General features: G+C 47.3%; 1 protein-coding gene across 1 annotated transcript in view; it reads left to right on the top strand.

Moving 5' to 3' along the window:
* Positions 1-541: 541 nt before the first annotated feature.
* The window catches only part of LOC119148308 (collagen alpha-1(VII) chain-like), a 98,730-nt gene continuing 72,819 nt past the window's right edge, over positions 542-26,452 (top strand). The window contains exons 1-22 of the mRNA XM_037388284.1: positions 542-611; positions 3,982-4,162; positions 4,619-4,778; positions 6,315-6,408; positions 7,488-7,661; positions 8,657-8,817; positions 9,963-10,092; positions 11,558-11,674; positions 12,226-12,381; positions 12,906-13,022; positions 15,157-15,303; positions 15,513-15,632; positions 16,337-16,495; positions 17,729-17,857; positions 18,167-18,316; positions 19,019-19,156; positions 19,592-19,738; positions 20,700-20,819; positions 23,965-24,111; positions 24,266-24,469; positions 24,794-24,933; positions 26,228-26,351. Coding sequence (XP_037244181.1) covers positions 542-611; positions 3,982-4,162; positions 4,619-4,778; positions 6,315-6,408; positions 7,488-7,661; positions 8,657-8,817; positions 9,963-10,092; positions 11,558-11,674; positions 12,226-12,381; positions 12,906-13,022; positions 15,157-15,303; positions 15,513-15,632; positions 16,337-16,495; positions 17,729-17,857; positions 18,167-18,316; positions 19,019-19,156; positions 19,592-19,738; positions 20,700-20,819; positions 23,965-24,111; positions 24,266-24,469; positions 24,794-24,933; positions 26,228-26,351 — 3,085 coding nt within the window. The remainder of the gene's footprint in view (positions 612-3,981; positions 4,163-4,618; positions 4,779-6,314; positions 6,409-7,487; positions 7,662-8,656; positions 8,818-9,962; positions 10,093-11,557; positions 11,675-12,225; positions 12,382-12,905; positions 13,023-15,156; positions 15,304-15,512; positions 15,633-16,336; positions 16,496-17,728; positions 17,858-18,166; positions 18,317-19,018; positions 19,157-19,591; positions 19,739-20,699; positions 20,820-23,964; positions 24,112-24,265; positions 24,470-24,793; positions 24,934-26,227; positions 26,352-26,452) is intronic.

Genomic DNA, 26,452 nt, shown 5'->3' with positions numbered 1-26,452 from the left:
CAGCTGCTGTTGTTTGCTCCATGATGGTGGGCTGGCTTTCAAAGCATGGCAAGGGAGTTAATCCTGGATTTAGGAACCTGAAGTTTAGTCACAAAACAGGCTAATAAAGCCTTGAGTGCAGGTGATTGCTGTCTGCAGTGATCTTCTAGTGATCTTTCCTCCCTGAATAATTGAGGAAGCAGATGCTTCGCTCTTTCATCACACTACTAATATTTATATTTAGGCTTAATTGACTAACGTTGTTGCCTGAAGAAGGGTACTGCAAGGAACAGGTGCTGAGGGAGAAAACCTGGGCTCTCCCCTGTAGCCAGCATCAGAAAAGAGGTGAAGAAGTTAGTGGATTTATGGACTTTAATGCCAATTGCCTAAGACAAGATGAGCCTTTGCAGGTGGTGAAAAGCTTCCCTTGCAACTATAGCCAGGTGGGAGCATCATGCTCAGCTGACATGCATTAAAGCCTCTTTTCTCCTGCAGATCAATGACTGTCCAGGCTGTGTTCTGACTCCAGGAACCAAGGAGTTTCTTCCCAAGGAAAAGGAAAATGTTGTATGCTCAGATCCTTGTCCTGGCAGTGGCTGTGGTGCAGTACAGAGCCGTGGCCATTCATGAAGGTATGTGACAAGTGGACTGTCATGAATGCAGCAGCTGAGGGTGATGCCGAGACACATCAGGAAGAAAAAGACCTTTTGCAAGCAGGTTTTTGTTAATGTCATGGATATACACAGAGATGCTGTCACGGTGGAGTTGTAGTGATGGTGCCGTTACCTTCTGCACAGGGTCCTTCTAGGTTGGGATTATCTCGCTACCAGAGCATCTCAGCTGGCCCCAAAAGGCAGGCAGAACCTGACTTACTGCATTAGGGTTTGTGGGGAAATTTGGGCTCTTCTCAGTGTCCTGCCTCTGATACTGTTCTGCCTCAGCTGCTCTAGAGGAAGGTGGGGAGAAAGAGAAAATTTGTCCCCTCCTGAGTCCTCTTCTATCTCCAAGGCCTGGTCCAAACCATCACACAGAGTAAATGAGGGAAAAGACTTCAAGGAAGTCTTGAAGCCTCTTGCTGCTGCTTAGAGAGTCAAGGTGGTGCAAGGTCTTGCCTCCTCCTGGCTCCCTGTTGCCTGTGCAAGCCCACAAAGGCCTTTTGGGGAGGAGAGGCAGAAGACAAAAGGACCCTAGAGAGGAGCCTCATGGAGTTATGGCATGTCTCTACCCTCAGGGTCCTGCAGGAGGGGAAGGCTTTTTGTGAGCATCCTACAGAGCTAATGCAGAGCTCCCAGGATGTCATGGGGTTGGGCATGAGCCAGTGGGTCCTCGCTCTGAAGTGCTCTGCAGCAAGAAGCCCCCAGGCTTTGAAGGTGTAAATTCAGCAAACTCAACAAGGAGTTAATGGAAGCTTTGGCTTCAACTACAAAATTAACTTGATTAAGTTCCTGTCTGTCAATTAAGCCAATATATTCAACTATAATGCTATTTAATTCAAAGCTAGGAAAAGTGCAGTAAATCAACGTTTACAGATGTCTCTGGCAAACCTGTGATTGATGAAACGTAATTTTGGAGGTGCATGGAAAATTTCAAATAAAATCGTATCCCCCTGTGATTAATATAGCTGTCTGTGTTGGTATTTTCTCCAGAAGGTACCAATCCAAATATGCTTAACATCACATGTTTCCAATGACAGCTTCAGGTACCTGATCCAAGCAGCAAACACACCTGGGTTCTATTGCCAAGCTGGGCCCCACTGGAAGGGTGCTGAGCTTCTGGCTCAGCATCTCACAAAGCAGGCTTCAGTTGCCCCTTCATAGAGAAAGGGCACCATCCTGCCCTTAATCCTGTGGAGCTCTTGCTTGTTGTCTTTCTCCTTGTTGTTCCCTGGATGCAAATGAGGGCAGGGGCATTGTGCAGGGTCAGCAACACTCCCAGGGACCAGGCACGGATGGAGGATGCTGTCTGGGCATTTGGGACATGGAGAGGTAGATAGCAAAGATCCCTGTGATACCAATGGCATTTTAAGCATGTTTTCCAGATCAGGGCCAAAAATGCAGGTCTCCCAGGAAAAGCCATCTGCACTGCCTTGAGTAGCTCCAAGAGGTGGGTGATTTTGGGAGGGCTGATGGATGGTCTTCTCCATCTTGCTGAACCTTTGTTGGGGTTTTCTTGTGGTAACACAGGTTGTGGTTACCCTGTGAAGCTGTTGAATGATTTCTACCGGTTTTGAGGTTGGAGCCAAGGACTGGCATTGCCTTCCTTCCAAGTCCTTCTGGGGGAACAGGGACATTAAGGCCCAAGCTAGGGAAAAGGGGTAGATTCAAAATAGAAGCAGCAGCTGGGAAAAGAGCTTATGTTCATCTGCTATGAGCAGCTGAGCTGTGTCCAAGACACCCCTGACATCTTAGCTGAAAAGCATTTGTGGAGGATTGAGAATTGAAGGGAGATCTCAACAAAGAGCTCTAGGAAGGAAAACTGAAATAATTGTCTCCCGTTTTTGTCAAGGGAAAGTGCTTTCTTTTCCCAGCTGGGTACGGGTTAAACCAAAAAGCCAGTCATTATTTTTCTGCAGTAAACAGAACTGTTAGGTTGTGAAGAGCTTGGTATCAGAAGGCACAAAGAAAGGTGAAGAAACCAAAAGCCTTAGGTAACAAAGAGCCTTGGGCTGCCATCCATCCACAGCCAGCACGATCCTCTGTCCTGCTGCGTGGCCAAAGGGGATTAATCAGGGATGCAGCAATGAAGGAAAGCACAAAACCTGCATCTTTCCAAGCCCTTTAGACAGTCTGCTTATGGAAATAGGGAAGTCAGGGAAATTGAAGAGGTCAAGCTAAAACAGGTGCAGAAGCATGAGATGCCCGCCTAGCGCATCTCCCCAGCAAACTGGAACAAATGCTGCAGCCTGGTTGGATGCGAGCCGGGGGCTGCAAACCTGCGGTTGAAAGTCAAGGCAGTGGCTGGGTAAAGTCCAAAGCAGCAGTGACACAAAATGAAAAAATGTGAAGAGGTTGAATCCAGTGCTGGTGATCAAAAGACAAAAAAAGCCCTCCTCTAGCAGTTGGCACAGTCTGCTTTTTAGCAGCCTTACAGTAGTAAGTCAGCATCTGTCTGTAAGGGAGAGAAACATGAAAGAAAATACACATTTTGAACATGCTTTGTAGAGCCTTCATAAATTTTAATGTCTCTAAAAGTCATCAGATTTCTGTCCCTGAAATATATTTATTGGCTGTCTAAAGAAAATTAAATTCAATTGAGACTGAACACTGTAAAGGTAAATATGCCTTGATGTTCATTAAACAAATTTTCCTGTGCACCTATCCCTTCCCTGCCAGCTGGCGTCAGATAGCTCTGGCTTGTACAGAAAAAACACTCAAATTCTTCATTCTTTGCACAAGATACTGTTCACGCTCAGGGCTGCTGGCAGCTTGGCAAGAGAGGAGTGTTGCAGAGCTGAATGCACGGCGCGTCCCGAGCCCTCTCTGTGCAGGTCTGGAAGACTTGGTTGTTTTAGGGCTGGCAAATCATGGGTGGCCAGGTGGCCCTGTGTCTGCATGGGTGTCTCACGCTGGCTCTGGAGACCCTGATACAAGAAGCCCAGGATGGTTAGTGGGGTGGCAGAGCTGCCACATTCCCAAATCTCAGTTGTGCAAGGCTTTGGGTGTCGGTGTCGGCCTCTGGGTGTGTGAAACCCTCAGGTATCCCCTTGCTTCCAGCATGTCCTACAGACCTGAATGGTTTGGTGGATCTGGCTCTCAGTGTTTGTGCTTCAAATGAGGAACTTCCCCTGGGTGAGAACAACAATTGGGAAATTAGGAGGAAATTAAAGAGAACAAAGTGGCCTGTTGCTCTGGGAAGCCCGTGATCACATATTTCACTGGGCTTAAACATGGTCTCTCTTCCTTAGTGCAGTATTTTGGGGTTCACATGACTCAGAGGGGTTTATCTCCTTGCTGGCTCGTTGCATGGTGTGGGGTGAGCCTTCCTGCCCCTCTTCTCCTTCAGCATGCAGGACAGCAGAGGTGGCCGACATTTTGTTCCTCGTGGGGCAGTCACAGGGCACAGGGAGGGAGAGCTCCCGGCTGGTCAAGGACTTCATCAGCAGCATGGCCTGTTCCTTTGAGAACGTGGTGATGGGCAAAGAAGGCATCCGGTTGGCGGTGGCACTCTACGGGGAGAAAACAAGGTGGGTCAGTCCATCCTCCACCACCAGCGCCCAGGATTCTATAGCCCTTCAGCTCTAGCTGGGCAACCATGTCCCCATGGTTAAAGACCTCTTGCTGCTCTGCTGAACCATTGCAAGAGCAGAGCAAGAGTTCAACCCCCAGCAATGTCACCAGAGTCTAGAGGTGCTTGGTGACGGGGAACTCTTTGGGAGTAGGGAGGATGGTATTTAAAGCTGCTACAAGGAATTCTCCGCTACCCAATTTTAGATACTGTTTTACGGTAACAGGGCTCTGGAGCTCATACCCTGGCGTCCCTTGACCACTGCGAAAAGGACTCTTGCATTCATGCAAGCCTAGTGTGACCAGCTAAGTGACGATGTTATTGCTGGTTATTACCATTATCAATGCATCCTTGCTGTAACAACAGTGTTTTCTTGCTGTTTATTCACCCATATTCCCCCATTTCTCATTCCCAGGATGAGTATTGAGCTCACAGATTATGTGAACATCAAAGAAATGCTGGTTGCAATTCAGAATCTTTCCTTCAAAGGAGGCAGCTTAAAAACAGGGTCAGCCCTGGCATTTGCAGCTCACACCATGTCTCGCCCGGACATGCTGCGAGAGGATGCAGCAAAGGTAAGTGACCTTCTGTGATGACTTCACTGGTGTCATCTTCGGTAGGGATCAGACCTGTAACTTCTTTAACTGAAGACAGAGATGAGAGGTTTTGGTTTTATTTATCCTGTCTGATTTTTGGCTTGCATTTGAGTTACCTCATTTAGGAGCTCATTCAGCTTCAGGTCACTTTATCAGTGACAGAGACAGGCACCTCCAGATTTTCAAAGAACTGACTCACTTCTTAAAAATGCTCATATTACCACATGAATTGCAGAGGGACTCAGTGCTCTAGTCTTAAATGCTTCCAGATGAGTACCCAAATTTGGGGCACTTACTGCATAAGCTAAATGAGCAGGGTCGAGGCATGATTAAGACAAGGAAGCAAGTTGTGGTGTTGATGCAGGTAGCTGTTGCTAATAGCCTGCGCACACCCACTCTGGTTACAGACAGTGGCACTAAGTTAGCATCTTACTCAAAAAGCAGACATGTTGTAGTGTCTTTACCTTTCAGACATCAGTTCTGGGTCAATGCTTTCTTCAGATCATTTAAAAAGAATTATTTTGTTCATAATTTCTAAGGGGCTCTGAGGATGCTAAAGAGAAGGTGCTACATTTTGGTTTGCTCTGCAGGCTGCGTGAAACAGTTCACTCTGCTCTAATGGTAGATGGTCTTGACATTAAAAACGGGGAAGCCACATGGGGAATGGATAAACCCTATGAATCAAGCCTGAAACCATCACAGCCAGCTTTCACCTCCCATGGGCCTCCCACATTTGCAGTTTGGTTCTGCACCTTCTCCTTTGCTCTGAGATCCTGCATGCCAAATGTGGTGTATATGATCCGTGTGATCAGTGTGGCTGATCAGTGCGGTCAACGAGACCTGTTTTGAGTTACAGAGCAGGAGGGAGAACATGATGCTACAGGTGGGATGTGTTACCCACCTCAATTACTTAAAGGTGTTGCAGCAGGGTGTGTCTCCGTTATAGCATCCCATGTGCCAGCCATACCTCCTGCTATGTGATCTGACATGGGACTGCCCAAAAAGCTCGAAAGGTCTGGGATTGCTGAGGTGGCTGTCATTCAAACCCAGGCTGTGGCTAAGAGAGTTTCTTACCGCCTGATAGCACCATCTAGGTGCCAGTGGCCAAATGTATTGTCTGGGGTTCGGCTAAGTCCTCCTTTAAGAGCTGCTCTTGGGTACTTGCAGGGGTGAATCCTCTCTCTGTGATGGCATTAATCTCCTTCTGGAGCTAGAGTTCTGTCCCAAACAGAGGTGAGACACAGCCAAGCAGGAGGAGACATGCAGAAAAGATGCTGTCATGAGCAGCAGCATTTATGCTCTGTTCCTTCTCAGCTCATGCTCATGAAAACTGATTTCATGTGAGTTACCCCAGAGCTGTCGGTTATTGAAAGATTTATTTTCAGGTGCCCATCCCTTTAGAGAGAGTGACTTCATCCGAGGTCTGGCTTGTCAGTGTGAATATCCTGTGACTGTCTCTGTGACCTCCTCATGTTGTGCTCTTTCATTCCCTGGCTCTTATGCCAACTCTTGTAGGTAGTTGTTTTGATCACAGATGGGAAATCCAGTGACTCAGTTGAAGATGAAGCCCAGATCCTGCAGGATAAGGGTGTGACGGTGTTTGCTGTAGGTATGTATGGACACATTAATTTACATGGAGCATTGCCACCAAACACTGACTGCACACTGACATGCAGTCGATGCACTAGGGAAGATTCCTGATGCTTGACACCCCCCTCCTGTAAAAGCTGCACCCATCCCTAGGCTCAGCCACTAGCAACTACTGCAAGTACAGGAAGATCACATCTGTGCTGTGCTTGAGTGTTTTTTGTTGTTGTCAATAGCTGATTTATTCAGTGGAAATCTGTGGGTTTGCATCTGTCAAAACACTTGCGAATTCAGGAGTTCCATAAAAGGCAAAATGTTTTGATGTGACATTGTAAAAAATGAAATGTTTTTACTTTTGAAGGTTTCTCTTAATGGGGTTCAGACACTGACTTCAGCTACGTTAAAAATATCCATCAGAATAACTCCATGGGCAAGGAAATGTTTCAGCACACCCCCACCCCAAGAGCTAAATACAGCCATTTGTTAGAAGTCAAATCCTTCACTTCAACAAATATTTCAGAGGAGAAGAAGGGGATGGTGGTGGTGGTGGTTCATTATAGAGAGAAACCAGGTCAATTTGGACCAATGTGACATGAAAATTAGGGGAGGGTTGGTTTCTTGGGGTTTTCCCCCCCCCCCCCTTTTTTTAATTCAACCACAGGAAAACTCTGCCATTTTCACGCAGCCTCCCAAAGTCCCATTGTCTGCTCATCAGAAGGGCAGAAATGTCTCTGTATCCCATTGGAAGGGTGAGGCCACATCCTGTCCTGCTCCTTTTCACTCTCCACCCCAAGAAAGCTTTCCACCTCTTGGCCCATTAGCAGCCAAATACTGTGAGGCATTCTCTAACATGCCTCTAGAGAAAACCTTGACCTCTTTTCCCTGATGGAAGAGGTTTCATCTGCTTCATCACCGCCCATCCAGCTTGCGACTCCATTCCCTGTTTCATCCTTTGCCATGGGCCGCATGACTCCAAAGGTGGTATAAAACTCAAAAGGCCAGCACATTGCTCCCACTTGCTCTTGGCAGCCCTTGCCAATGCCTGGTCTGCGACATGGATGGCTTTTTATGTCCTCCTTTCCTCTTGTTTTCTTTGTCTAGGAATTAAGGATGCTGACAAGAATGAGTTGAACAAAATAGCTTCAGAACCTACTGCAGAACATGTGCTTTACATTGAAGATTTCCACCTGCTCCACAACATAACACCCAAGCTCTCTCGAAGGCTGTGTTTCACTGCCTCAGAGCCACCACAGCCCATCAAGCAGACCGTGCAAGGTGCATCAGGGCTTTCCCTATATCCTGCTTTCCACTTGCCCAAACCCGCCCCTTCCCAGTCCAAGGACATGCCAGCTACACCATGGAGATGGACCTCCCAAATCCCCTCTGTTCATCACAAGGGACCTTTAAGGGTTGGATGACCACAGAGGAGCAACCACCCCATGGAGCATCTATTGCTTTGGGACAGTGCTCCTGTGTATTTTGCTTGTGCCTGCATCTCCATGGTTTGCCTAGTGATATCAGATCCTGAAAGTCTTGCTGCCAGTTCAAACAAAAGGAGCAGCAATGGGCTGGGGCAGCCTTTCTGCCCCTTGGGGGCTTTCATCATGGGCCTCTCATGGTGAACTCTGGCAGCACGGCTCAGGATCTCAGGAAGAACTTCACTGCTTGCAGAAAATGCAGAGAGCAGCCAAAGAGATCTCCAGAGATCTAGACCTGTCCCCAAAGAGATACTGATGTTGCAGTGAATCCATAGGTGATTGCAATGAATTCCTGCCTCCTCTTGGCACACAAGCTCATGAGAAGATTAGTTAAAAGCTTGGGGCAGAGCTTGGGAGAACTTCATCTGAGTTCTTAAAGCATCTTTTTTTGCTTTGTCTGTGGTTCTGTAGCACTTTGGGGCTTCCTGTGGTGTTTCATGGAAAGTTCAAGCTCTCTGGCAGACTCTTCCCTGGTGACAGTAAGGAGAAAGACAGGAAGGAGCTGGTGCCCTGTGTATTGAGCAGGTGTTCACAGGGGAAATGTAGCCAGAACCGTTTTTGTTTTCCTTCCTTGTGCTGTCAAGCAATTTGTCTAAAGAAAACCTGCTTGTGTGGCTCTGGCCTGGAAACAGATCGCAGCTGCCCCTGTGCTCTCAACCTAAGTGAGTGCCATCTATACCCAAGGCTTTCTCTGCATTGAATATGTTGACTCCATCAATAAACAGCTTGCACATGTACACCAGCAGTGCCACCATGGTCCAAACCAAAGGCCTTTCCTTTCTCTTTTTGCAGCTGAGAAGATCATTGGCCCCCAGGATTTGCATGTCAGTGAGCACAGCCACAGTTCACTGCGACTCACGTGGATGCCAGCTACAGGGAGGGTGATGGGGTACCGTGTTCATCTGCATCCCTTGCTGCCTTTGGGACAGGCAGTTTCAGAGGACCAGCGGCAGGTAGGGTTGCATGCCCATTTTGCAGAGCACCAGTTGCGGTTCCTGGTCTTAGGGATTAGTCCTCTGCTCAGGCTGATGTTGGCACAGCCTGGTTAGGAGATGGCACCATGTCCCTCAGCCATCCCAGTCACTGCCCAGTGCATTGGCATAAACTGAAGCTTGAAGCGAAGGCCTGTAGGTAGACCATCAGATTTGCAGGTGTGTTGATTGCTCATGCTAATTTTGTCATTGCTGCTGTCGTGAGATGGAGTTTCTGGGAGTGATACGGGGGAAGGTAGGGTGGAAAAAGGATATGGCATGAACTGGCACAAACACCATTGGGATTGATAGGAACAGGTCAATGGGAAACACTCCTTTCTCTCCTTACCTCTGTGATACCACCTCCCAAATAAGCCCATCCAGCTTCTGTAGCAGCATCCCCTGTTCCTCTTGCTGCCAAAATTGTTCACCTTGGTAAGATCTAAGTGTGTTTTGGGTTTGTGTTTGCCATGTCCTTGTGTGAGTTATGCTGCCACGTGTGCCAGCTTGCTTTGGTTCAGCTTGGTCCGTGCACAAATCTGAGAGCAAGGTTGAAGGATAGAATGCCTAAAATCTTTGATTTCTAATAATAGAACAAAGCTATGGAAGCATAAATTATTAAGGTTAAGATTATTAATTGTATTAATTATTAAGATTGTGTTTAACAAGAATGATCGGCCTTGGTTGCTTCAGAATCTCATAAGAACATAGTGAAAACACAGAAGTTATGTCTCCACCTGTCTTGCCCTTGGGTTACATTGAAATCTTACTCTATGAGCTTAAAAGAAATCTTCTTTGTCAGAGGTGGTAGCTTTTCCTGTTTTCTTCAAGAGGGTTGGGGACCACCTTATGCATCATCTTACACATCTATCTTCATCTAGTGTTTTGTGGGCTATCCCACGAAACCCACCCTTCATGCTGTCCTGTGTCAGTGCTCATATGTCCACTGTGAATCTGGATATCATTAGAGGATTGCAACGTTCTGAGTTAGTGCATTTTAAGAGGCTCCTGCTCATGGAAGTCAGCTTGTATAAGGTGTGAAGCCTCGTGCTCCTAACCTGTTCCCAACATGGGGGTCTTCTACTGTTATAGGAGTGTAATTATGTCCTTTGTCCCCTGTGTGACAGATTGTGGTAGACAGTGACAAAAGCAGCGTGCTGGTGGCTGATCTGAAACCCAACACCAAGTATGTCTTCACAGTGAGGGCCATCTATGCAGATGCCCTTGGGGAGTCAGCAGTTGTCAAGGGCAAGACAAGTGAGTGTCTTTTCTGCAGTTATCCCTGTGTCTTCTTTGTCTGTGTGGACCCAGGAAAAAAACCACCCCAAAACAGTATGTACAAGAAGTGAGGGATGGATGGGCAGGGATGGGTAGAAGGAACATCTGTGCAAATGTCCATGGTGTGGGGTGCAGGACTGTGAGTGGGTGCAGAGCAACCCATGTGGTTAACCCACTTCAAAGCAGAGGGTGCAGCCTGCTGAGTAGCTCACATCATCTTGTTTAATAACCAGCAGGATTTAACGAATCCAGGCTGGGATTCAATTAATGTAAAAGCCATGTACCTGGAATGAGAAAGCTTTTGGAGACCATGGTTTGAGAAACACAGACACGAGTTTTATGAAGAGAAGTATATTCTGAAGGTTATATTCTATAACTTTTTTTTTCAGAAGTCGATGGTCCAAAGGTTTGGGCGAGCACCATGCATGCCATTAAGGCTTCATTTCACTCAAGGTGAATGCCAAGGTGGTATGATCATGGCCTTTAGGAAATGTCCCAAGCAGTGATCTCTGGTCTCATGAAATGATCTAGGTTGCAATCTGCCGTGCCAAATTCCTTTGCTGTCACATGGCTGGCTGTAATGACAAGGTTCTTGGAAACAAAGGAGCAAATTCACTCCTGGCCAAACCCTGGAGTGCAAGACATTGTCAGATGTGATGAAAGGAGCAGGTTTTGTCTCAGAAGTCTCTGCACCACTTAAGGGATTTTTAGAGTTTAAAGGGTGCACTAATTCCACTTCCCTCCCTGTTTTGGATGAAGTACCAAGTCTGCTTTGCCTGAGGCGTTTTGAAAAGAATTATTCCTTTCTTCCTTGTCTTTTGCGTCTTCCCCGACTCTCTGCAATGTCTTAAGTTGTTTGTCTTCTTGAGGGAAAATCTCCAACAGGATGAATAAATAAAGTGCCTCAATGAGGTTGACTCATATGTACTTGCCAGGAATAAGATGGAATGTCTTTATGGGTGGAAATAAATTCATTTGATCCCTTCTCTTATTATCCCCAACATGAAGCCAGAGGCAGAAGCTATAAATCTGTCTGCCATGGCTGGCTGGATCAAAATGGGCTCCCCTTTGTAAGAGTTGTATCCATAGGCACAAGTAGCGTTTGATTCATGTGCCTTGCTCAGTCTGCATGAAACCACCGCAGTTTTCTCTGCTCATGAGGAAGTGCCTTGTGGGTAGGTATTTCAGTTCCCAACACCGTTTAAAAAAGGAAGCCCACAGTCATTCTGCCTTGGTGGTTTTCAGCTCACTTTTCAAGTGGACAGGGTTTGGTAGAGGGGTAACTGTTGTTTTTAAGGAAACAGCTAGCAGAATAGGAAGAATTGGTGCTGCTCACCTTTGTGTGTCTCTGTCCTTAAAGACCAAAGATTTTCCAAGCTCTTTGCCATGGCACTTTATTACAGCACTGTCACATCAATTTCTGCAATATTTTTGTATTCTAAAGCACCTGTGCCTCCAGTCACTAATTTCCGTGTGATAGAAGAAGGACTTTTTAGCTTGAAAGTGTCTTGGACACCTCCACTGGGCAAACTGGAGGGCTACAAGATCTACATCCCCAGAGGTGAGTTCAGATTTTATTAATTTTTCTTGGCGCTTGTTTTAAAAGAACCAGTGACCAAAGGACAGGAAAGATGCTATTTTGTCAAAGGAGCAATGCACCACAGAGCTCCTGGCATTATTCTGGAAGGAGTCCAAGTTAGCCTTTTCCAGACAGTGTGGTTCCTGCAGGAGAGAGGAGAAGAGTCCTTTGAAGGACTTTGTTTTGAAGAACAAGATGGGGATGCTGCTGTGGGTGCTTTGTAACCATTTGCATTGTCACATCCAGAACTACTGTGGATGTTTTTCAACTGCCTGCTTTGGTGTGGATGTGGGGTGAGTTCAAATGTTTGGTATGGCTCACACTCACCTCTGTGTGATCTGGAGGGCTGGGACAGCATGGATATATCAAGCCTTAGTTACAGACATAACTTTCAGCCACGCCACATGGGTTGGGGAACTTCAACCATGCCCTTCAGCCAGCTCCTGTGCATGCTATTCACCATGTGGTGAAGACATGGGATGTAGACAGGCAGTGGGAAGGCTTTACCATCACTCTTCTCCTTGGTTTTGCAGCCAACAGACCAGGAATGACCTACAAGCAGGTTCTGCGGGGTGATGTCTCTTCCCATGTACTGGACAACTTGCAGGAGGATAGAGAATACAACATCAGCATCTATGCCGTGTACCCCCAGGGGCCAAGCCAGCCTGTAGCTGCCGTAGGGAGAACATGTAAGAGGTCTGATTCTGTGGCTGGTTCCTTCTTGCCCTGGGCACCGTGTTCAAACCCGTTACTCTTGATAAGCACCTCACAGTTGGTGGATACTGCAACTACATGTGCGTCAAAGGGAAAGTGTTCAACAGGTCCTTTCTAACTCCAGCCTTGACCCCTTCTTTTCCCCCATGACATGCATGGACATGGACACCCTCAAAACACCATCAGGCTGCTTGGGAGGAAGGGTGGGAGATCTGGCAGAGCCTCATTTTCCCTGCCATTTTGCACCCGCACTGCATAAAGCAAATGAGGTTGATGCATTAGAGGCTTTGTTCCTGGAAAGCAATGGTTACAGATCTGGTTGTTTTCACCACTGCTTTTATGAGATGCCTTCAGCCTGTCAGGCAGGGCAGGAGCCCTTGGAAATCCCTCTCCTTCTGACAGATGAGCTGGAGGAACAGTGATGCAGGGAGGGCAGCCAGCAAAGTCCTCCACTGGCAAGTGCGTGCTCTGAAAGATTTGTTCCCTGTCCTCATTCCAGTGAAGCTCCTGCCTGTGAAAAGCATCTTGCTGCAGAACGAAACGACTGACACACTCCAGGCAAGGTGGAGCCCTGTCCGGGGAGCAACGGGGTACAGGCTTACTTGGACGTCAGCAGGTAGATACGTTGGGGTGGGGTATGTGCATCAGTGAGCTGGGAGATGAAGAGACAGGAGCTGTGAGGTCCCCAAGGCATTGGATGCAATGACAACTTCTTTGTTCAGCCATGCAACGAGAAACGAGAGGGAGCCAGGTTTTTTGTGGACTGTGAATGGTGGAGTCTTGTGTACATGGAGATAAATCAGCAGCTTGCAACAGAGAGTTATGCCATGGGTGCTGATGGTAAACTGCCATGGATGCAAAAATACCTGCTCTGGCTCTGCATAAAGCAGGCTAACAGGTACCCATCCTTTTAACATGGGATTAGTTCCAGGTTTACTGGACCTGTGTAGCCTTGGAAAGGGTTAATAGGTAGAGAGAAGCTGGTAAAATACTCCATGCGGAGCTAGATATCACACAGCCCCTGAGCATCTGGGCTTACCCCTGTTTTGGGAGGACAGGTACTACCACATTACAGACTGGAAGTGCCTGTGCTTGTTGCTTTTCTCTGCAGCAGTAAGATCTGGCTTCATCTCCTAGCATCCAATAATGCATCCTCATTCTGAGACAAATTTTGGTGTTTGAAGACAGATCAGCATTTGCAGTTGGAGCTTCTCCCTTGCCCTGAACACAAACATATTTTTGTGCGAAGTGGGGAGCAGAAGTTAGACATTCAGGTTTGATGGCATATTTTGGCCTTGGGAGATGGATATTTCTGTGGTTCAAAGATGAGATGAGAAGTCAGGACACCTGGGCTCCACCACAGGCTTTGAATAAATAGCACACTCTCCTCTGGCTCAGCAATCCTGGTTATGAAATGAGCAGACATCTCCCACCAGGGGAGGGGGGCTTAATTGGAAAACAGCTCCAAAGGTCATCAGAAGGGAACACTCTTTACAGGGAAGATACAAAACTGCTTTTATTGTTTTATAGTGAATGTCTCTCTGGAAAAAGTCATGGTGTACCCCAAAACTGAGCTGTTTACCCAGTCCTTGCTCAATACCCCAGCTAGAAATGGAGCACACATGTGCTCAGCTTGCCGTGTCTTTGGAGTGGGGACATCCCTTCTTGAGGGGACAGCGTGAGACATCCTCAGCTGAAGCAGCAAGTGCACATCACCTCCACTCTGGATTTGCTCTTTCTGAGCAGCTCTTTCACGTGGTACCAGTTCACCCCATATCCACTGATGGCAAAATCCCAAGGGGCAGCCCACCCTCTCTGCCCAGCATTGTGTGGTCCTCCCCCCATGCTCCATCCCATCCTGGGGCCGTGTGTTATGGGTGCAGTGGTGCTGGGATGCAGACACCTTCTGCCCGTCCCAGTGCAGCGGCCCCGAGCACTGGAGGGGGGTGGATTTCTCTTGACTTCTAAGACAGAGAATGGCTGATGTGAAGAGAAGGTCCATGCATGGCGTGGGGTGGGAGAAGGGTGATGGGGCTCAGGGTGCTGGTGGAGCAGAAGATGAGGACATGGCACCCTCCAGTGACCAAACTGCGAATGTCAGCTTTCCCCCCCAAACCCCAACGTACCGCTGACTGTGCCTCCCTGCCTCTCTGAAACAGCGCGTGATCCCCAGGGATTAGATTTTAACTCTTCTCCTGCCGTGCCGGGGGGGTTAGCTGAGTAGTTTCTAGTCCCCAACAAGAACACAGAAATGAGAAAATGTCTTTTGTGGCATCAGTTGGCTCAGCATCCTGCGGAGTAGGCAAGATGACACAGCACCCAGTCACCCAGGGCTGGGCAGAGTGTGGACCCTCTTAATGGGACTGCTTGCAGACCCATATGTGGCCAATTGTGTGTCGCTACCTGATTTATTTTCTTTGGTCTGCAAACCCCTGAGTTGCCGTGGGCTATTGATGATCACTGAGGTCTGCCCGAGTGGCTGCGGGTTATTTCTACCTGTATATAATTAGGTCCCCAGCCAAGATTTGTGCTTGTTGCACTAAGCCCTGTTTCTACCATCTTCAGCTTGAGGATCTCACTGGCACATGTGCAAGCCCGGAGGATGAAATGCCATTCAATCTTAGGCACTGTGTAGTTCTCAAGTGGTTGTCTGCATGACTGCCCACCTCCCTCCCAGGCAAGGAGACCCAAGCAAGGGTGGTCCTCCTTGGTCTGACCCAGGGGAGCCCAGACATCATTTCTTTTTGCAGAGGGCAGCATCCAGGATGTGAACCTCAGCAACACCTACAGCTACTACATGATCCAGGGGCTGCAGCCTGGCACAGAGTACACTGTCACCATCAATCCCATCTTTGGGGATGTTGAAGGACCAGTGGTGAGCAGTAAAGCAATGACAGGTGAGTGCTGTGCAGCAGAGGTGGGAGGCAGCCCAAGAAGACATGGATGGGGGTCAGGCTGTGCTGGCAGCACAGAGCTGGTGTCATTTGTAGTCACCACTCTGCCTGTCATCTGGTGCAGAAAACAATTTGGGTCATTACAGCTTTTGGGGGGCCACTTAGGAGCTGATGGGACCTTGATGCAACCAAGCAACTCTGCTCTCTTGCAGTGGCATCGAGCACTGTTCAGATGCTGAAAGTGAGTGATATATCCATCAACAGTGCTCTGGTCTCGTGGGACTCAGTTGCTGGGGCCACTGGGTACAGAGTAGCTTGGGGTCCTACACCAGGTAAGATCCCACTCTCCTCCAGCCTGCATCACCTTCACCTCCTGTAGCACAGAATCATGGAATGGTTTGGGTTGGAAGGGTCCTTAAAGATCACCTAGTTCCAACCTCCCTGCCATTGGCATATCTCCCAGCATGGGAGATCAGGCACTGGGAGCCTAAGAGATGGTGGGTGTAAGGACAGGTCCAGCTCATTCACTGCTCTGACCACCCTCTCCCACAACTTCAGGACATGAATTGAAACCATAAATTATTCCTGAACTGATCCAGAATGCCAGCAAGCAGGGTCCCTGCAGCAGCTATGTTCAGCCTGACCCTAGCCCAACACATGGAGCAAGAGTCCCACGCCACCTTGTCTGGTCCTTGGGGAATAGTGGGACAGAGGCTTTGCAAAACTCCCTGCAGATACTGGGGAGGGACAGAGACTGTGCCAACATTGCTGTGGGCCCTGTATGTGAGAGCTGGCTTGATTCCTTTGGTTCCTCTCAGCTGGTTTGGATCCTTTAGTAATTTGAATTCCCAAATAAATAACAACAAGAAAACTCTCTCTTGCCCCAGTGTACATATGAGTGTTCTACAACAGAGGTTCGGTTGGTTTGGAGATGGACTGCCAGGGAAAACATGATGTCTATCCCAGTATGTAACAGAGCTGCTTTCCAGACTCTTCAGTCTTTATTCTCTTCTATTTTATTTTCTCTCTTCCAAAGAGTTCTTTGGCAAAGACCGTCCTCGCCAGCTGGCCCTCAACAAGTCGATCACAGCCTACCAGCTCCGCAACCTGGCCCATGACACTGAGTACGTGATTTCCCTGTATGTGCTTTTTGGCTCGGTGGAGGGACCAGGGATCACAACCTCAGCCAGGACATGTGAGTATGGTCAGGGTATACAAGTAGCTACCACAGCATACAGCCCTTGCACATCTGGTTCAATTTAGTGTATCCCTACAAAGGCATTACACTGTACCTCCTGCACCCCACTCCCATCATCTGCCCCTCATGTCAGGGGCACTGTGGTGGTGGTCCTCTGCCCAGCCAACCTGCTGCACCTGGTGGGTGAGACCGTGAATCCCAAATGCTTTAGATTTTCTGCCTGGGAGTCTTCAGACGCAAACTGGAGTATGTGTGCTCTGCAGTGGATCTGTTCATGCGCTGTGGGCTTGGGTAGAGCTTCAGATATGAACGGCCCAATCTGTGCTTCCTGAGCTTCCAGGCCTCCCAAAATCCAGACCAACGGCCAAAGTCTTCAACATTGTGGTCAAAGAGTCTAGCTGGAAAAGAGATGAGACCTGGGTAAATTCTGCCATATGAAGCCATAGGGAGTTAAAGGAAGAGGAACATCCTAATGTGGTCATTTCTGCCTGGTGACAAGGGCTGTCCCCTTCCTCAAAGAAGGGGGCACTCCAAAGGGCTATACTGGAAGAACAGGTTGCCTGGCAAGATGCAGAAGATGCAAATTCTTCATGTAAAATAGGGAAAGATGGTGGTCTACTTGATGGCCAAAGTTGTCCCTCCATAGAAATCTTCTTGGTTGCTGCATCTTGGCAGGAGGTGGGGGGCAGCAGTGCTGAGCATGATGATCAGAAAGCAGAGGCAAGATTTACACAGTACCAGAACTCTGCTTGGAGAGGTTTAAAATGGCAGCAGGTGACTAGCAACCCTGGAATACAGTATGGAGACAGTGGGTTGACCTTTGTGAAGAAGAGCACAGGCAAACAGGGATGGTCAGCACTTGTGGGATCTCTGGGTGGATGTTTCACCCTGCAGTGACAGGCGGTGGCAGTGGCAGGTGGGGCGCTGGGATCTGCATCCCTTGACTCCCTGCATCCCTGTACTGCCTGTCCTGGGCTTGCAGAGGTGCACCCACATGGATCTAGAGCAGAACATGCTCCTTGGTGCTAAGGGAGGTAGGATGTTCATGCACAGCCCAGACCTCAAGCAGTACAAACTGGTGTCTCTCCAGGTGAGGAGGATGAGACACTGAGGATAAGCAAAGGTACCACTTTTAACCTTTTTATATAATTTTGGCCTGCTTATACTGCCAATGAGGAGCCCTGCTGGACAGCACTAAGGACACTATCTAATACTATTCTCACCCTGCAGCTCCTCTTGGCTACGTTTCCAATTTCAAGGTGATGTCCTACACGAGCACAAGCCTGTCTATGGCGTGGAGTGCCACAGCAGCTGCCACCAAATTCAAAGTCACCTGGAGCCCTGTGGGAGCAGGCAAAGGTGAGCAGAGAAAGGGTGCACATGCTCATTTCTGGCACAGACCCATGGCTGTGGCCAAGGGAAGCATCTTTCTAAACTCCTGATCTACTGCCTCAGGTAGGAGAGATCTCAGTATTGAGAAACATGGTCCTCAGCCTGCACCTGTTGGCAATGGCTCCTTCTCTCTTTGTGTTCATGCTCTTCTATTTATGAATGTAATCCTCAAAGTTCTGAAACAATAGTAAGCAAGGAATGGCTGTTTCCTTCGGAGGGGATGCCACCAGCCTCACTGGTGAACTACAGGCTCTGAAGTATCCCTTTTTTTGACAGAAGAACAGGTTGCCAAGACTCAGTACCTGGGCAGTAGAGTGTTGGCTTACCGGATTGACCACTTGCTGCCTGACACCCTTTATAAAGTCAGCGTTCGGGCTGTCTTCAGCAAGGCTGAGGGGCCGGAGGTGACTCTCACTCACCGCACAGGTATGTCCTGGTGGAACCACCCTCTTTGCGTTGGGTTGCAAAGACTGGATTCATGGTCTTGTGCACTGCACATTAACGGTGGAGTGGCATGAGCAGCCCTCATAGCTGGTAGCAATAATCCACAGCTGTTCCCATGGGTAGGAGTGGACAGGTCTCCCTGGCATGTCAAATAGGCTTGCCATAGGTGGGCAGCCCTGGATGTATTAACGTGGTCTCCAGTCTTATTTATCCACAGCCATCTCAGAAAGGCAGGAGCCTCTCTGCAGGCACCACTCAGGGTCAACTCACCAGCATGCATTCTTGAGGTTTACCATTCCCTGATTTGTGGCTCTGCCTCTTCAAACTTGGGGTCCTGAGTCCTTTCAGTGTCTTTTTCACATGAGTTTGTCTGAATCACAGTTCCCCATGGTGTTTGAAGATGCATCTGGATGATCTGTCCTCTCGTGGCCCCCTCCTCATGTCCCTGTGTCATGTCACCAGAGTTTAGTGCAGGCAGTGAGAGATGTGGATGAACTCCCTCAACTGCAGTGCTCCTGTCCATGGATTCATTAGGAAATAAAGCTTGGCGACCCTGGATAATGGCTGGAAAGTAGACATTACATCAATACTCACATCTTCAGCTCTATAGCTTAGAGCCACAAACCTGATGATGTTTAACTTCAGCTGTTACTTCAGACATCTTACCCTGGTTCATTTTTGCAGCATCTTTTGCAGACTCCAGTCCCATCCAAACCATCCAAGATTTGAAGATTATTGAAACTGGTGTAAATAGTTTGAAGCTGTCTTGGAGGAGGCTTCCTGGAGTAACTCACTATAAGATATCCTGGGTGCCATTTGATGGTAAGCAACCTGGTCTCCTAGGTGCAGTATGAGGACAGAGCACAAGGAACCCCAAAAATGGAAGCTTAGCTCAGCTTATTCCTTTTCCCACAGATGGTCAGGGTAGTTGGGGACTGCAACGTCTATGGCAGCAGGTTGAAGCCCTGTGAACCAGGTTTTAGTCTCTAACAAAGATGCCGTTTGGATGTAGGCATAGTTCAGATTTAGGAAGTCAAAGAAGTGGCTTCCTTCCAGCAGCGCATGTGATGCTTTTGTGACCAGATCTCTCACCTGCCCATGCCTCAATTTCCCCAGATGAAAAATAAGTTCATAACCCTCCTCCCTAGCCAGGTCCCACAGGATCTGTACGAGGAAGCTGCTGTAACAATGATTGTTAATAGCAATTACCTTGCCCTTTCTGTGTATGCTGTGGGGTTTTGGAATGTCTCCTCTTAGGTGGCTTGGAAACTTCCCAGCTGGTTGCAGCAGAAACAGACTCCTTCATGATCTCCAAACTGAAGGAGAGCACCACCTACACCATCTGCATGTCTGCAATGATCAGGGGACGGAAAGGAAGCCCCACACTCCTCACAGCCAAAACCTGTGAGTACAAGACCACTGGATGGGGACAAGCGCATCTCCACATTAGTGCTGGGGGCTGTGTCTTCCTAGGGGCTATGATGGGAGATGAGGATGGAAGAAGAGCAATACTGGCCAACAGACACCTTACTTCTCAGGTGCCACCAGCCAGCATGCCAGAAAACATGTATTGGTCTTCTCTTCCTATTACCGAGAACCACTGAGAGTTTGCCTGTCTTCCCCTGCCAATAATCACCATTGGATGCTGGTTTTGTGACAAATTATCTTGGAATTACCTCTTTAGTTACAGCATCTTGACCATTTCCAGTAGATAAAGGCAAACAACTCTCATGATGCTGGGGCACCATGTGACTTGATGCTGTAGAATTGGCAGATTTGGAGACCAAACACTGGAGAAGGTCAGGCGTGTGGAGCCAACACTGTGGTTTCAAGAAGCACTAGCACCTGACACAAGTGAGAAGGCAAAAACTTTATTGCCTATCCCAGCAGCTCAGATTTCAGTCAGTTTAGAGAAACACACAGCAGTTCAGGCTCAAGATCTGCCAAAAGTTATTTGCTAAAAACCCACCAGTTCCCACCAGCTGAGGATCAAATCTGATTTAGCTTTCTGGAAAACCCCTAAAGTGCTGTAGGGACTCCTTCCTCTCACCAGAAACATGATGCTAATTTAGGAGGCAGAAGGTCTCCAAAGCTGTTTGCAGGCTTAAGACGTGTTTCCTGGTACACACATCTTTGCACCCTGGGGTAGGTATCATCTGAGAGATTCAACAGGACCTGGAGCCATGAAGAAATGTAGTGGAGATGTGCTTCATGCTCATCATTTCTATCTGGACTTATTGTCTTTGATTTCAGTGGGGCCAGGATTTGTGCTTCCCAAAGGATGCATCAGCTTCCTTTCAGCTTGATCAAGCTTTTGGTGGTAGCTTCTACCCACCTTAGGCTTTGTTTCTTTGTTTTCCAACAGTGGATTTACCCAAAGTGACTGAGTTCACAGTGCAGGAGGCTGCGGAGACCAGTGTTTTGCTGACTTGGATGGCTGTTCCTGGAGCATCCACATACCTACTAACGTGGCGCTTGTCCTCAGGTAATGCTTTTTGGTGATGGGAGGAAGAATGGCTTGTAATTTGGTCCAGTCCCCTCCTGTGTGAGATGCTTCTTCACCGAAGGGGATCTGAGGATGGAGCATGCATGTATCTGGCTTGCCCTGTGGTCTGTTTGATTAAGTACCTGGTTTTAGAGCCAGCTGATGCTGCAGAAGATGCAAGTGGCAGGTATTAAAGGGGAAATTTCCACCACCAGCCTTAAGTGGCTGCTATTTCCTTCAAGTGTCATGACTTGTGTCTCCAGGTGCTGCCCACTTCGACCTGGGGTAAATGATGCTGTCACTGTTGGCACCAACACTGTTCATTCTTTTGAACCCATCTGGACCCTGTTTAGCAAAAGAACAAAAAGTTGACCCTGGGGGCTTCCACAGATCATGTCCTGTCATCTCAGCTTTTCATTTGGGTGAAAAAGGAGGGGGGGGGCGGGAAATGGAAGCTGGCCCACTGAGGAGACTCTCAGGATGACACATTCAACCATTGCAAAAAAAAAAGAGACATGAAAATTGCTTAGGAAAAAGCCTGCTGGTTGCTATTATCAGTCTCTCTTCCTCTAGAGTCACTACCTGTCCATTAGGGATAGTTGCAGTGAACCAAAAAAGGTTGGCTTTTGTCATCCATACAACCCTAATTCTTACCTGTTTAAAAGCTTTGCTATATGGTAAAGAGCTTTTAAAACTTTCTTAATCATTGCTCACAATTTCTAGCATCTATTTCTTCTTCCAGTTAATTTGGCCTTACAGGGTTTGCTGTCTTAAAGCACCAGCTATATTATTTTTTCCTGGAGTGGGCTTAAGCTTTGTTTAATATAGCAAGTTTCCTGTCGTTGTTTCAGCCACTACATTTTTGCAAGGGATCTGTTCATCTTCACAAGTCAATAAAGAAAACGAATCTGACACTATTCCCCTGTGGTCCCTGCAATGTTTTTTGAGTTACCAGGTCATCAGCTTTCATTTTTTTTAATTCCAAGAACATTTTGCTATTGGCAGCTTAAGACTTAAAGCATATGTCACTGGGGATGAAGTCTCCTGTGGTGGCATCATTTTTTTGCTCTGCATATTAAGGATAAGCGATTAGGGAACTGAACATTCAGCTCTCTAGGGTGATTCAAGTGATCTAATGCAACTGTTCCCCTCCTGTACCATATTGTTAAAATACCAATCCGTAAGTATTAAAAAATCATTGGTTTCAGAGTTGTCAGCAGCTCAGAAATGGATAATACCATGTCTGACAGTCCCCCTGTGCCCTCACTTAATTGATCCTTCTGAAATAGGTTTACAACTATTGATTTAACATTCCAATTAGGTGAATCTTGCTACCACACTTCAATAGTACCAACAAGATCAAATTTATGCTCACAAGTGAGTAATTCCAATTTAAATTGTTTAATTATCCAGGCTGTCAGAATTAGTGTATAAAGGCAATTAAGAATTTTGTTGGGGTTTTTTGTTTTTTTGTCTCTTGGTGCCTTGATTAATTTTCTTCTCCACAACTTGTTTTTTTTTCTAAATGAGTACTCATTCATTACCTCTTTCCCTTGCCCCCCTTTTAAGCTTCTTTAGTGCCCTCTCCTCTGCTGGCTGATCCTAGCCAGCCTGCCCTGTAAAAGATTGGGTCCCCTTCTACGCAGCTTGAGGTCATCCCACCTGTAGACCCCCTCTGTCCACTGTTAAATAAAACCAAATGCACATGTATTTCAACGAGGCTCCATCCAGAGCCAACCTTCCTCCCCCATGTAACAGGAACAACCTTGGAGAAGGTCAGCTAGGCACTGCCCTCCTCTCTCTTCTACCTTCTCTTGACTATCCATGGAGCACCAAAGTCATGGTTTTCTTATCCACCTAATCCACAGATACTCGTTTAATCTTGCATTTGCACCTTGAGCCTCACAGTCTCTCTCTTGCAAATCAGCTTCATTTTTTGTAGAAAGTTGTCCCTGGCAAAGACTATCTTCCTTCTCCAAAGCGTGCAGACTTTTCCTGCATGTGCTTGTCAGTCTTGTGCTGGGCATCCCTCCCTGTGTATGATCCAGGTATGCCCTACCTCAGTCCACCAGCAAAGTCTCCTTCCTGTCCTGGAGCACATGTGGTAACCATGCAGTTTCTCATTATGTGAAAGCCCCATTACATGAAACAATATTTAGTGCTACACAACAGCATAGCTGTAAAAGGAAAAGTAGGTGAACGTGCCTGTTTGGGGGTTTAGACAAGCAGGTTGAGTGGTGGGCTGCCATAGATCTGTGCTTCATCAGAGCTGTCAGCTTGTGTTTCATACAGCAAATCTCAGACAAGGTAGTGTGGCACCTAAACCAATTATTACTATTTTGACTTGCCTACCCAGAGGGAGGGGAGTAGGAGAGTTTGAATCAAACTGCAAGAGGGATTTTTTTTAAAGGAGCAAAGCCTCCCATCCAAAATTTTTTGGGGGTAATTGAGAACATTTAATGAAAATTAAACAGAGGATTTATACTGATGTAATTTCTTTCCATGGAAAAGACTTCTACTTTTTTATCTTTTTAAGGGAAAATGCTATTTCAGAATGAAAAGGTGAAAGTTTCACTTTGAACAGTGTCAAAACTCATCATTCGATAGTTCTAAAATAAGACACTTATAAAATGTCAAAACATTATTCTGACATTTTCACACATTTTTCCTATCATTATTTTAAATCAAAACTATCTATTGTATGTGGCCACATTTCTCAACTAAGTTTGACTCTACTTTGCAGCGAACTTTCCAATCATTTCTAAACAAAACAAAAAAAAGAATCCTATTTCTATACATGCTAACTGCTGCAAACCATTGGTCTGTCACAGAGCTCATCCTCAGACACCGCCTGGACCAAATGCCCTCTCTAAACACTTGTACAAATTCCCATTTTCTTTTCCTGTTCATGTACTCAAGAACTCCCTTGTCAGATGCAAACAACCTTATTTCTTCTGGTTTAGGACCTGACCATCCCAGTTTGCAAACATGTCTTACCAAGAGCCTCTGCTCTGAAGCCCAGGACTTACCTTGTCCCCAAGCTCCTGTTTGCCAAAGGTGGTGTCATTAGAAGATGGGATGCTAATGGGAGTTATTTTGAGTTTCTCTGGCTCCCAGTCAATGTGTGTTTCTTCCTCTTTCACAGCTTCTGGTCTTTCCCAGGAACTGTTATCAGCAGCTTCTAGATCATATCGGGTGACAGGACTGAGCACCAAAGAAATGTATTTTTTTTCTATAAGACCAGTCTTTGGAGATACGGAGGGACCAGAGACAACGCTCCTGGGACAAACAGGTATGAAAGCTGAAGACTTGTGTTGCAGTTTTACCTAGGTAACTGCTATTGAGAGTAATTTCTTGGCTTCCCTACCCTTCTGATGCTTTTGCTAGATAGTGGCATCATAATTAAAAGAGGTTTAAAAGACACCTTTTCTGTTTTCCTCTTACAGTGGGACATCACAGAGAGTCACCTGCACCAATCACTCCAGTGACTTTGACAAAGCTGGATATGATGAGGTCCCCATCCACATCTCCCAGCAATGTGGGAACCACTCCTCTTTCACTGGCCACCACCACAAAGCTACCACCAAAGCCAGAGACCCCACTATTGACAACTGTAGTGTCTACACCACTGACAACTGTCCCAGTGCCAAGTGAGTGTGTATCCATGTGTGATTTGATGATGATATAGAAGTAAGTAAAAGGGAGCATGGTCTTCTCTGATCTCAGGAGCCAAAACTAGTCTTTAATCATTGAGTAGTGAGAGTGGAACAATGTCAGGGAAGGAGAAGACACAAACCTCATAAAATGCAGTGAAGCTCTCAGCACTGCCCTGTAGGGTGAAGGTGCTGTCTGCTCACTCACCAACATATGGCATCACTAGTGGTATTTGGTTTATTTTGTTGCTCTGAACACAAAGAAACATGCTTCTGCTTTAGGACCCCCCAGCTTACAGAGATCCTCTCTTCCCTCTGCAGTCTGTGGCAAGTTCAAAGCAGACATTGGGTTCCTGGTGGACGAGTCCTCGAGTATTGGCCAGAGCAATTTCAATAAAGTGAAGGATTTCCTCTTCCGGATCATTTCCTATTTCCCTAAGATTGGACCTGAAGGGACACAGGCAAGATTTTGTTATTCTGTTTCCTGAAGGTGTTTTCCTTCCAATTGTTCACCTTTTGCTCATCCCTGCAATGAGAGTAGTCTGCTTGCTCACATGTTGTGGGTCAGAAAGGCTACGTGCTCTACCTAAAGACATGTGTGTCCAACAAAGACGTGAATGAGAGTCTCCTAAATGTCAGCTTTCTCCTTTGGATATATTTCCATTTCTTCGTTATTTTTCCAAGATCAGGTCATCAGGAATAAAGTAAATTCCAGACCTACTGAAGTGGTGTCTAGGTTATGGAGCACAGGGATGTGTCAGGTGCATGTCCCCCTCTAAGCAGACTGCTAATGGTTAGAGACCCAGGTGGGGGCCAAGATGGGAGATGCAGCACATGCCATCAGCTGCCTCCTCTAGACAAGCAGAGGACCAGACCTCCAGGCCATGCTGTGAAACACCCCAAGGACAAATGAAAAGCCTACAGCATTAAATGACAACTCAGCAAAGCCAATGGAAACACTCAGTAGATAATTTTGTGTCATTTCTGTTTAATTAATCCAGTATTTTAACTAGCCCTTTACAAGGGAGACCTATGTAGCTCACTTTCAGTTGATCTGGAAATGGGAACTTCTTGCACTCTTTGCTTGCAGGTAGCCTTGAAGGTTTAGGTACATGATGAAGTTGCCCTGGGTTAGCAAATAATTCTGAGGACATGAAGACATTTTGATTTCAGTGGCTATGGTATGGGCTGAGTAGCTGGCTTCCTTTTGCAGTCAGCAGAGATCAGAGGTTTAATTCAGCAGGAAGGGGTGTTGCCATGGGAGGTGCTGCAGCAGGAGGTGCTCTCACCCAGCCATGAGCTGCCCAAAGTGCACCAGTCTCCCATTAGTCCTGTGCTGTATCCACCAGCAGAAATCCCTGATGCACTAGATCAGGGGTCCTCAAACTATGGCCCGCAGACTGGATACGGCCCCCCAGGGTCCTCAATCCAACTCCCCGGTATTTACAGAACCCCCCTGCTCCCCCCACTGGGGTTGGGGGGGGAAACCAAGCAGCCGCAGATGGCTGCCTGCCACTTCATCCGCACGCCGGCCCCCTGTTTAAAAAGTTTGAGGACCCCTGCACTAGAGAGTCCAAAGTAGTGCCTTGCCCATCCTTCAGTGTATGCTGTTTTCAGTCTGCAAGAAGCACAATCTCTTTCCACTCCTGTTTGCACCACAACTAGGTGTATTATCCAACTCGAGGTAGATTACTGACAGCCCTCTTGCTATGTGCCTGAGCCCTCCATGGCTTTTAACCCTGTTTTCTTTGGCAGGTTGCTGTTGCTCAATACAGTGAGGAGCCCAGGGCAGCCTTCTACTTCAACCAGTACCGTGACCGCAACAGTGCCCTGAAAGCTATCAAGGAACTGCGCTATGCTGGAGGCAACACAAAAACAGGTGTGGATGGGTGAGCTGCACACATGGGGTGGACCTTCTGGCCCAACACAGAAGCTAGGGGCCAGAGAAAGCATTTGTCTGAGTGTTTTGAACCGACTTAC

This window comes from Falco rusticolus, chromosome 5 (genome assembly GCF_015220075.1).
Source record: "Falco rusticolus isolate bFalRus1 chromosome 5, bFalRus1.pri, whole genome shotgun sequence".
NCBI classification, from domain to species: Eukaryota; Metazoa; Chordata; class Aves; order Falconiformes; family Falconidae; genus Falco; species Falco rusticolus.
This window is presented reverse-complemented; position numbering and strand designations above follow the sequence as displayed.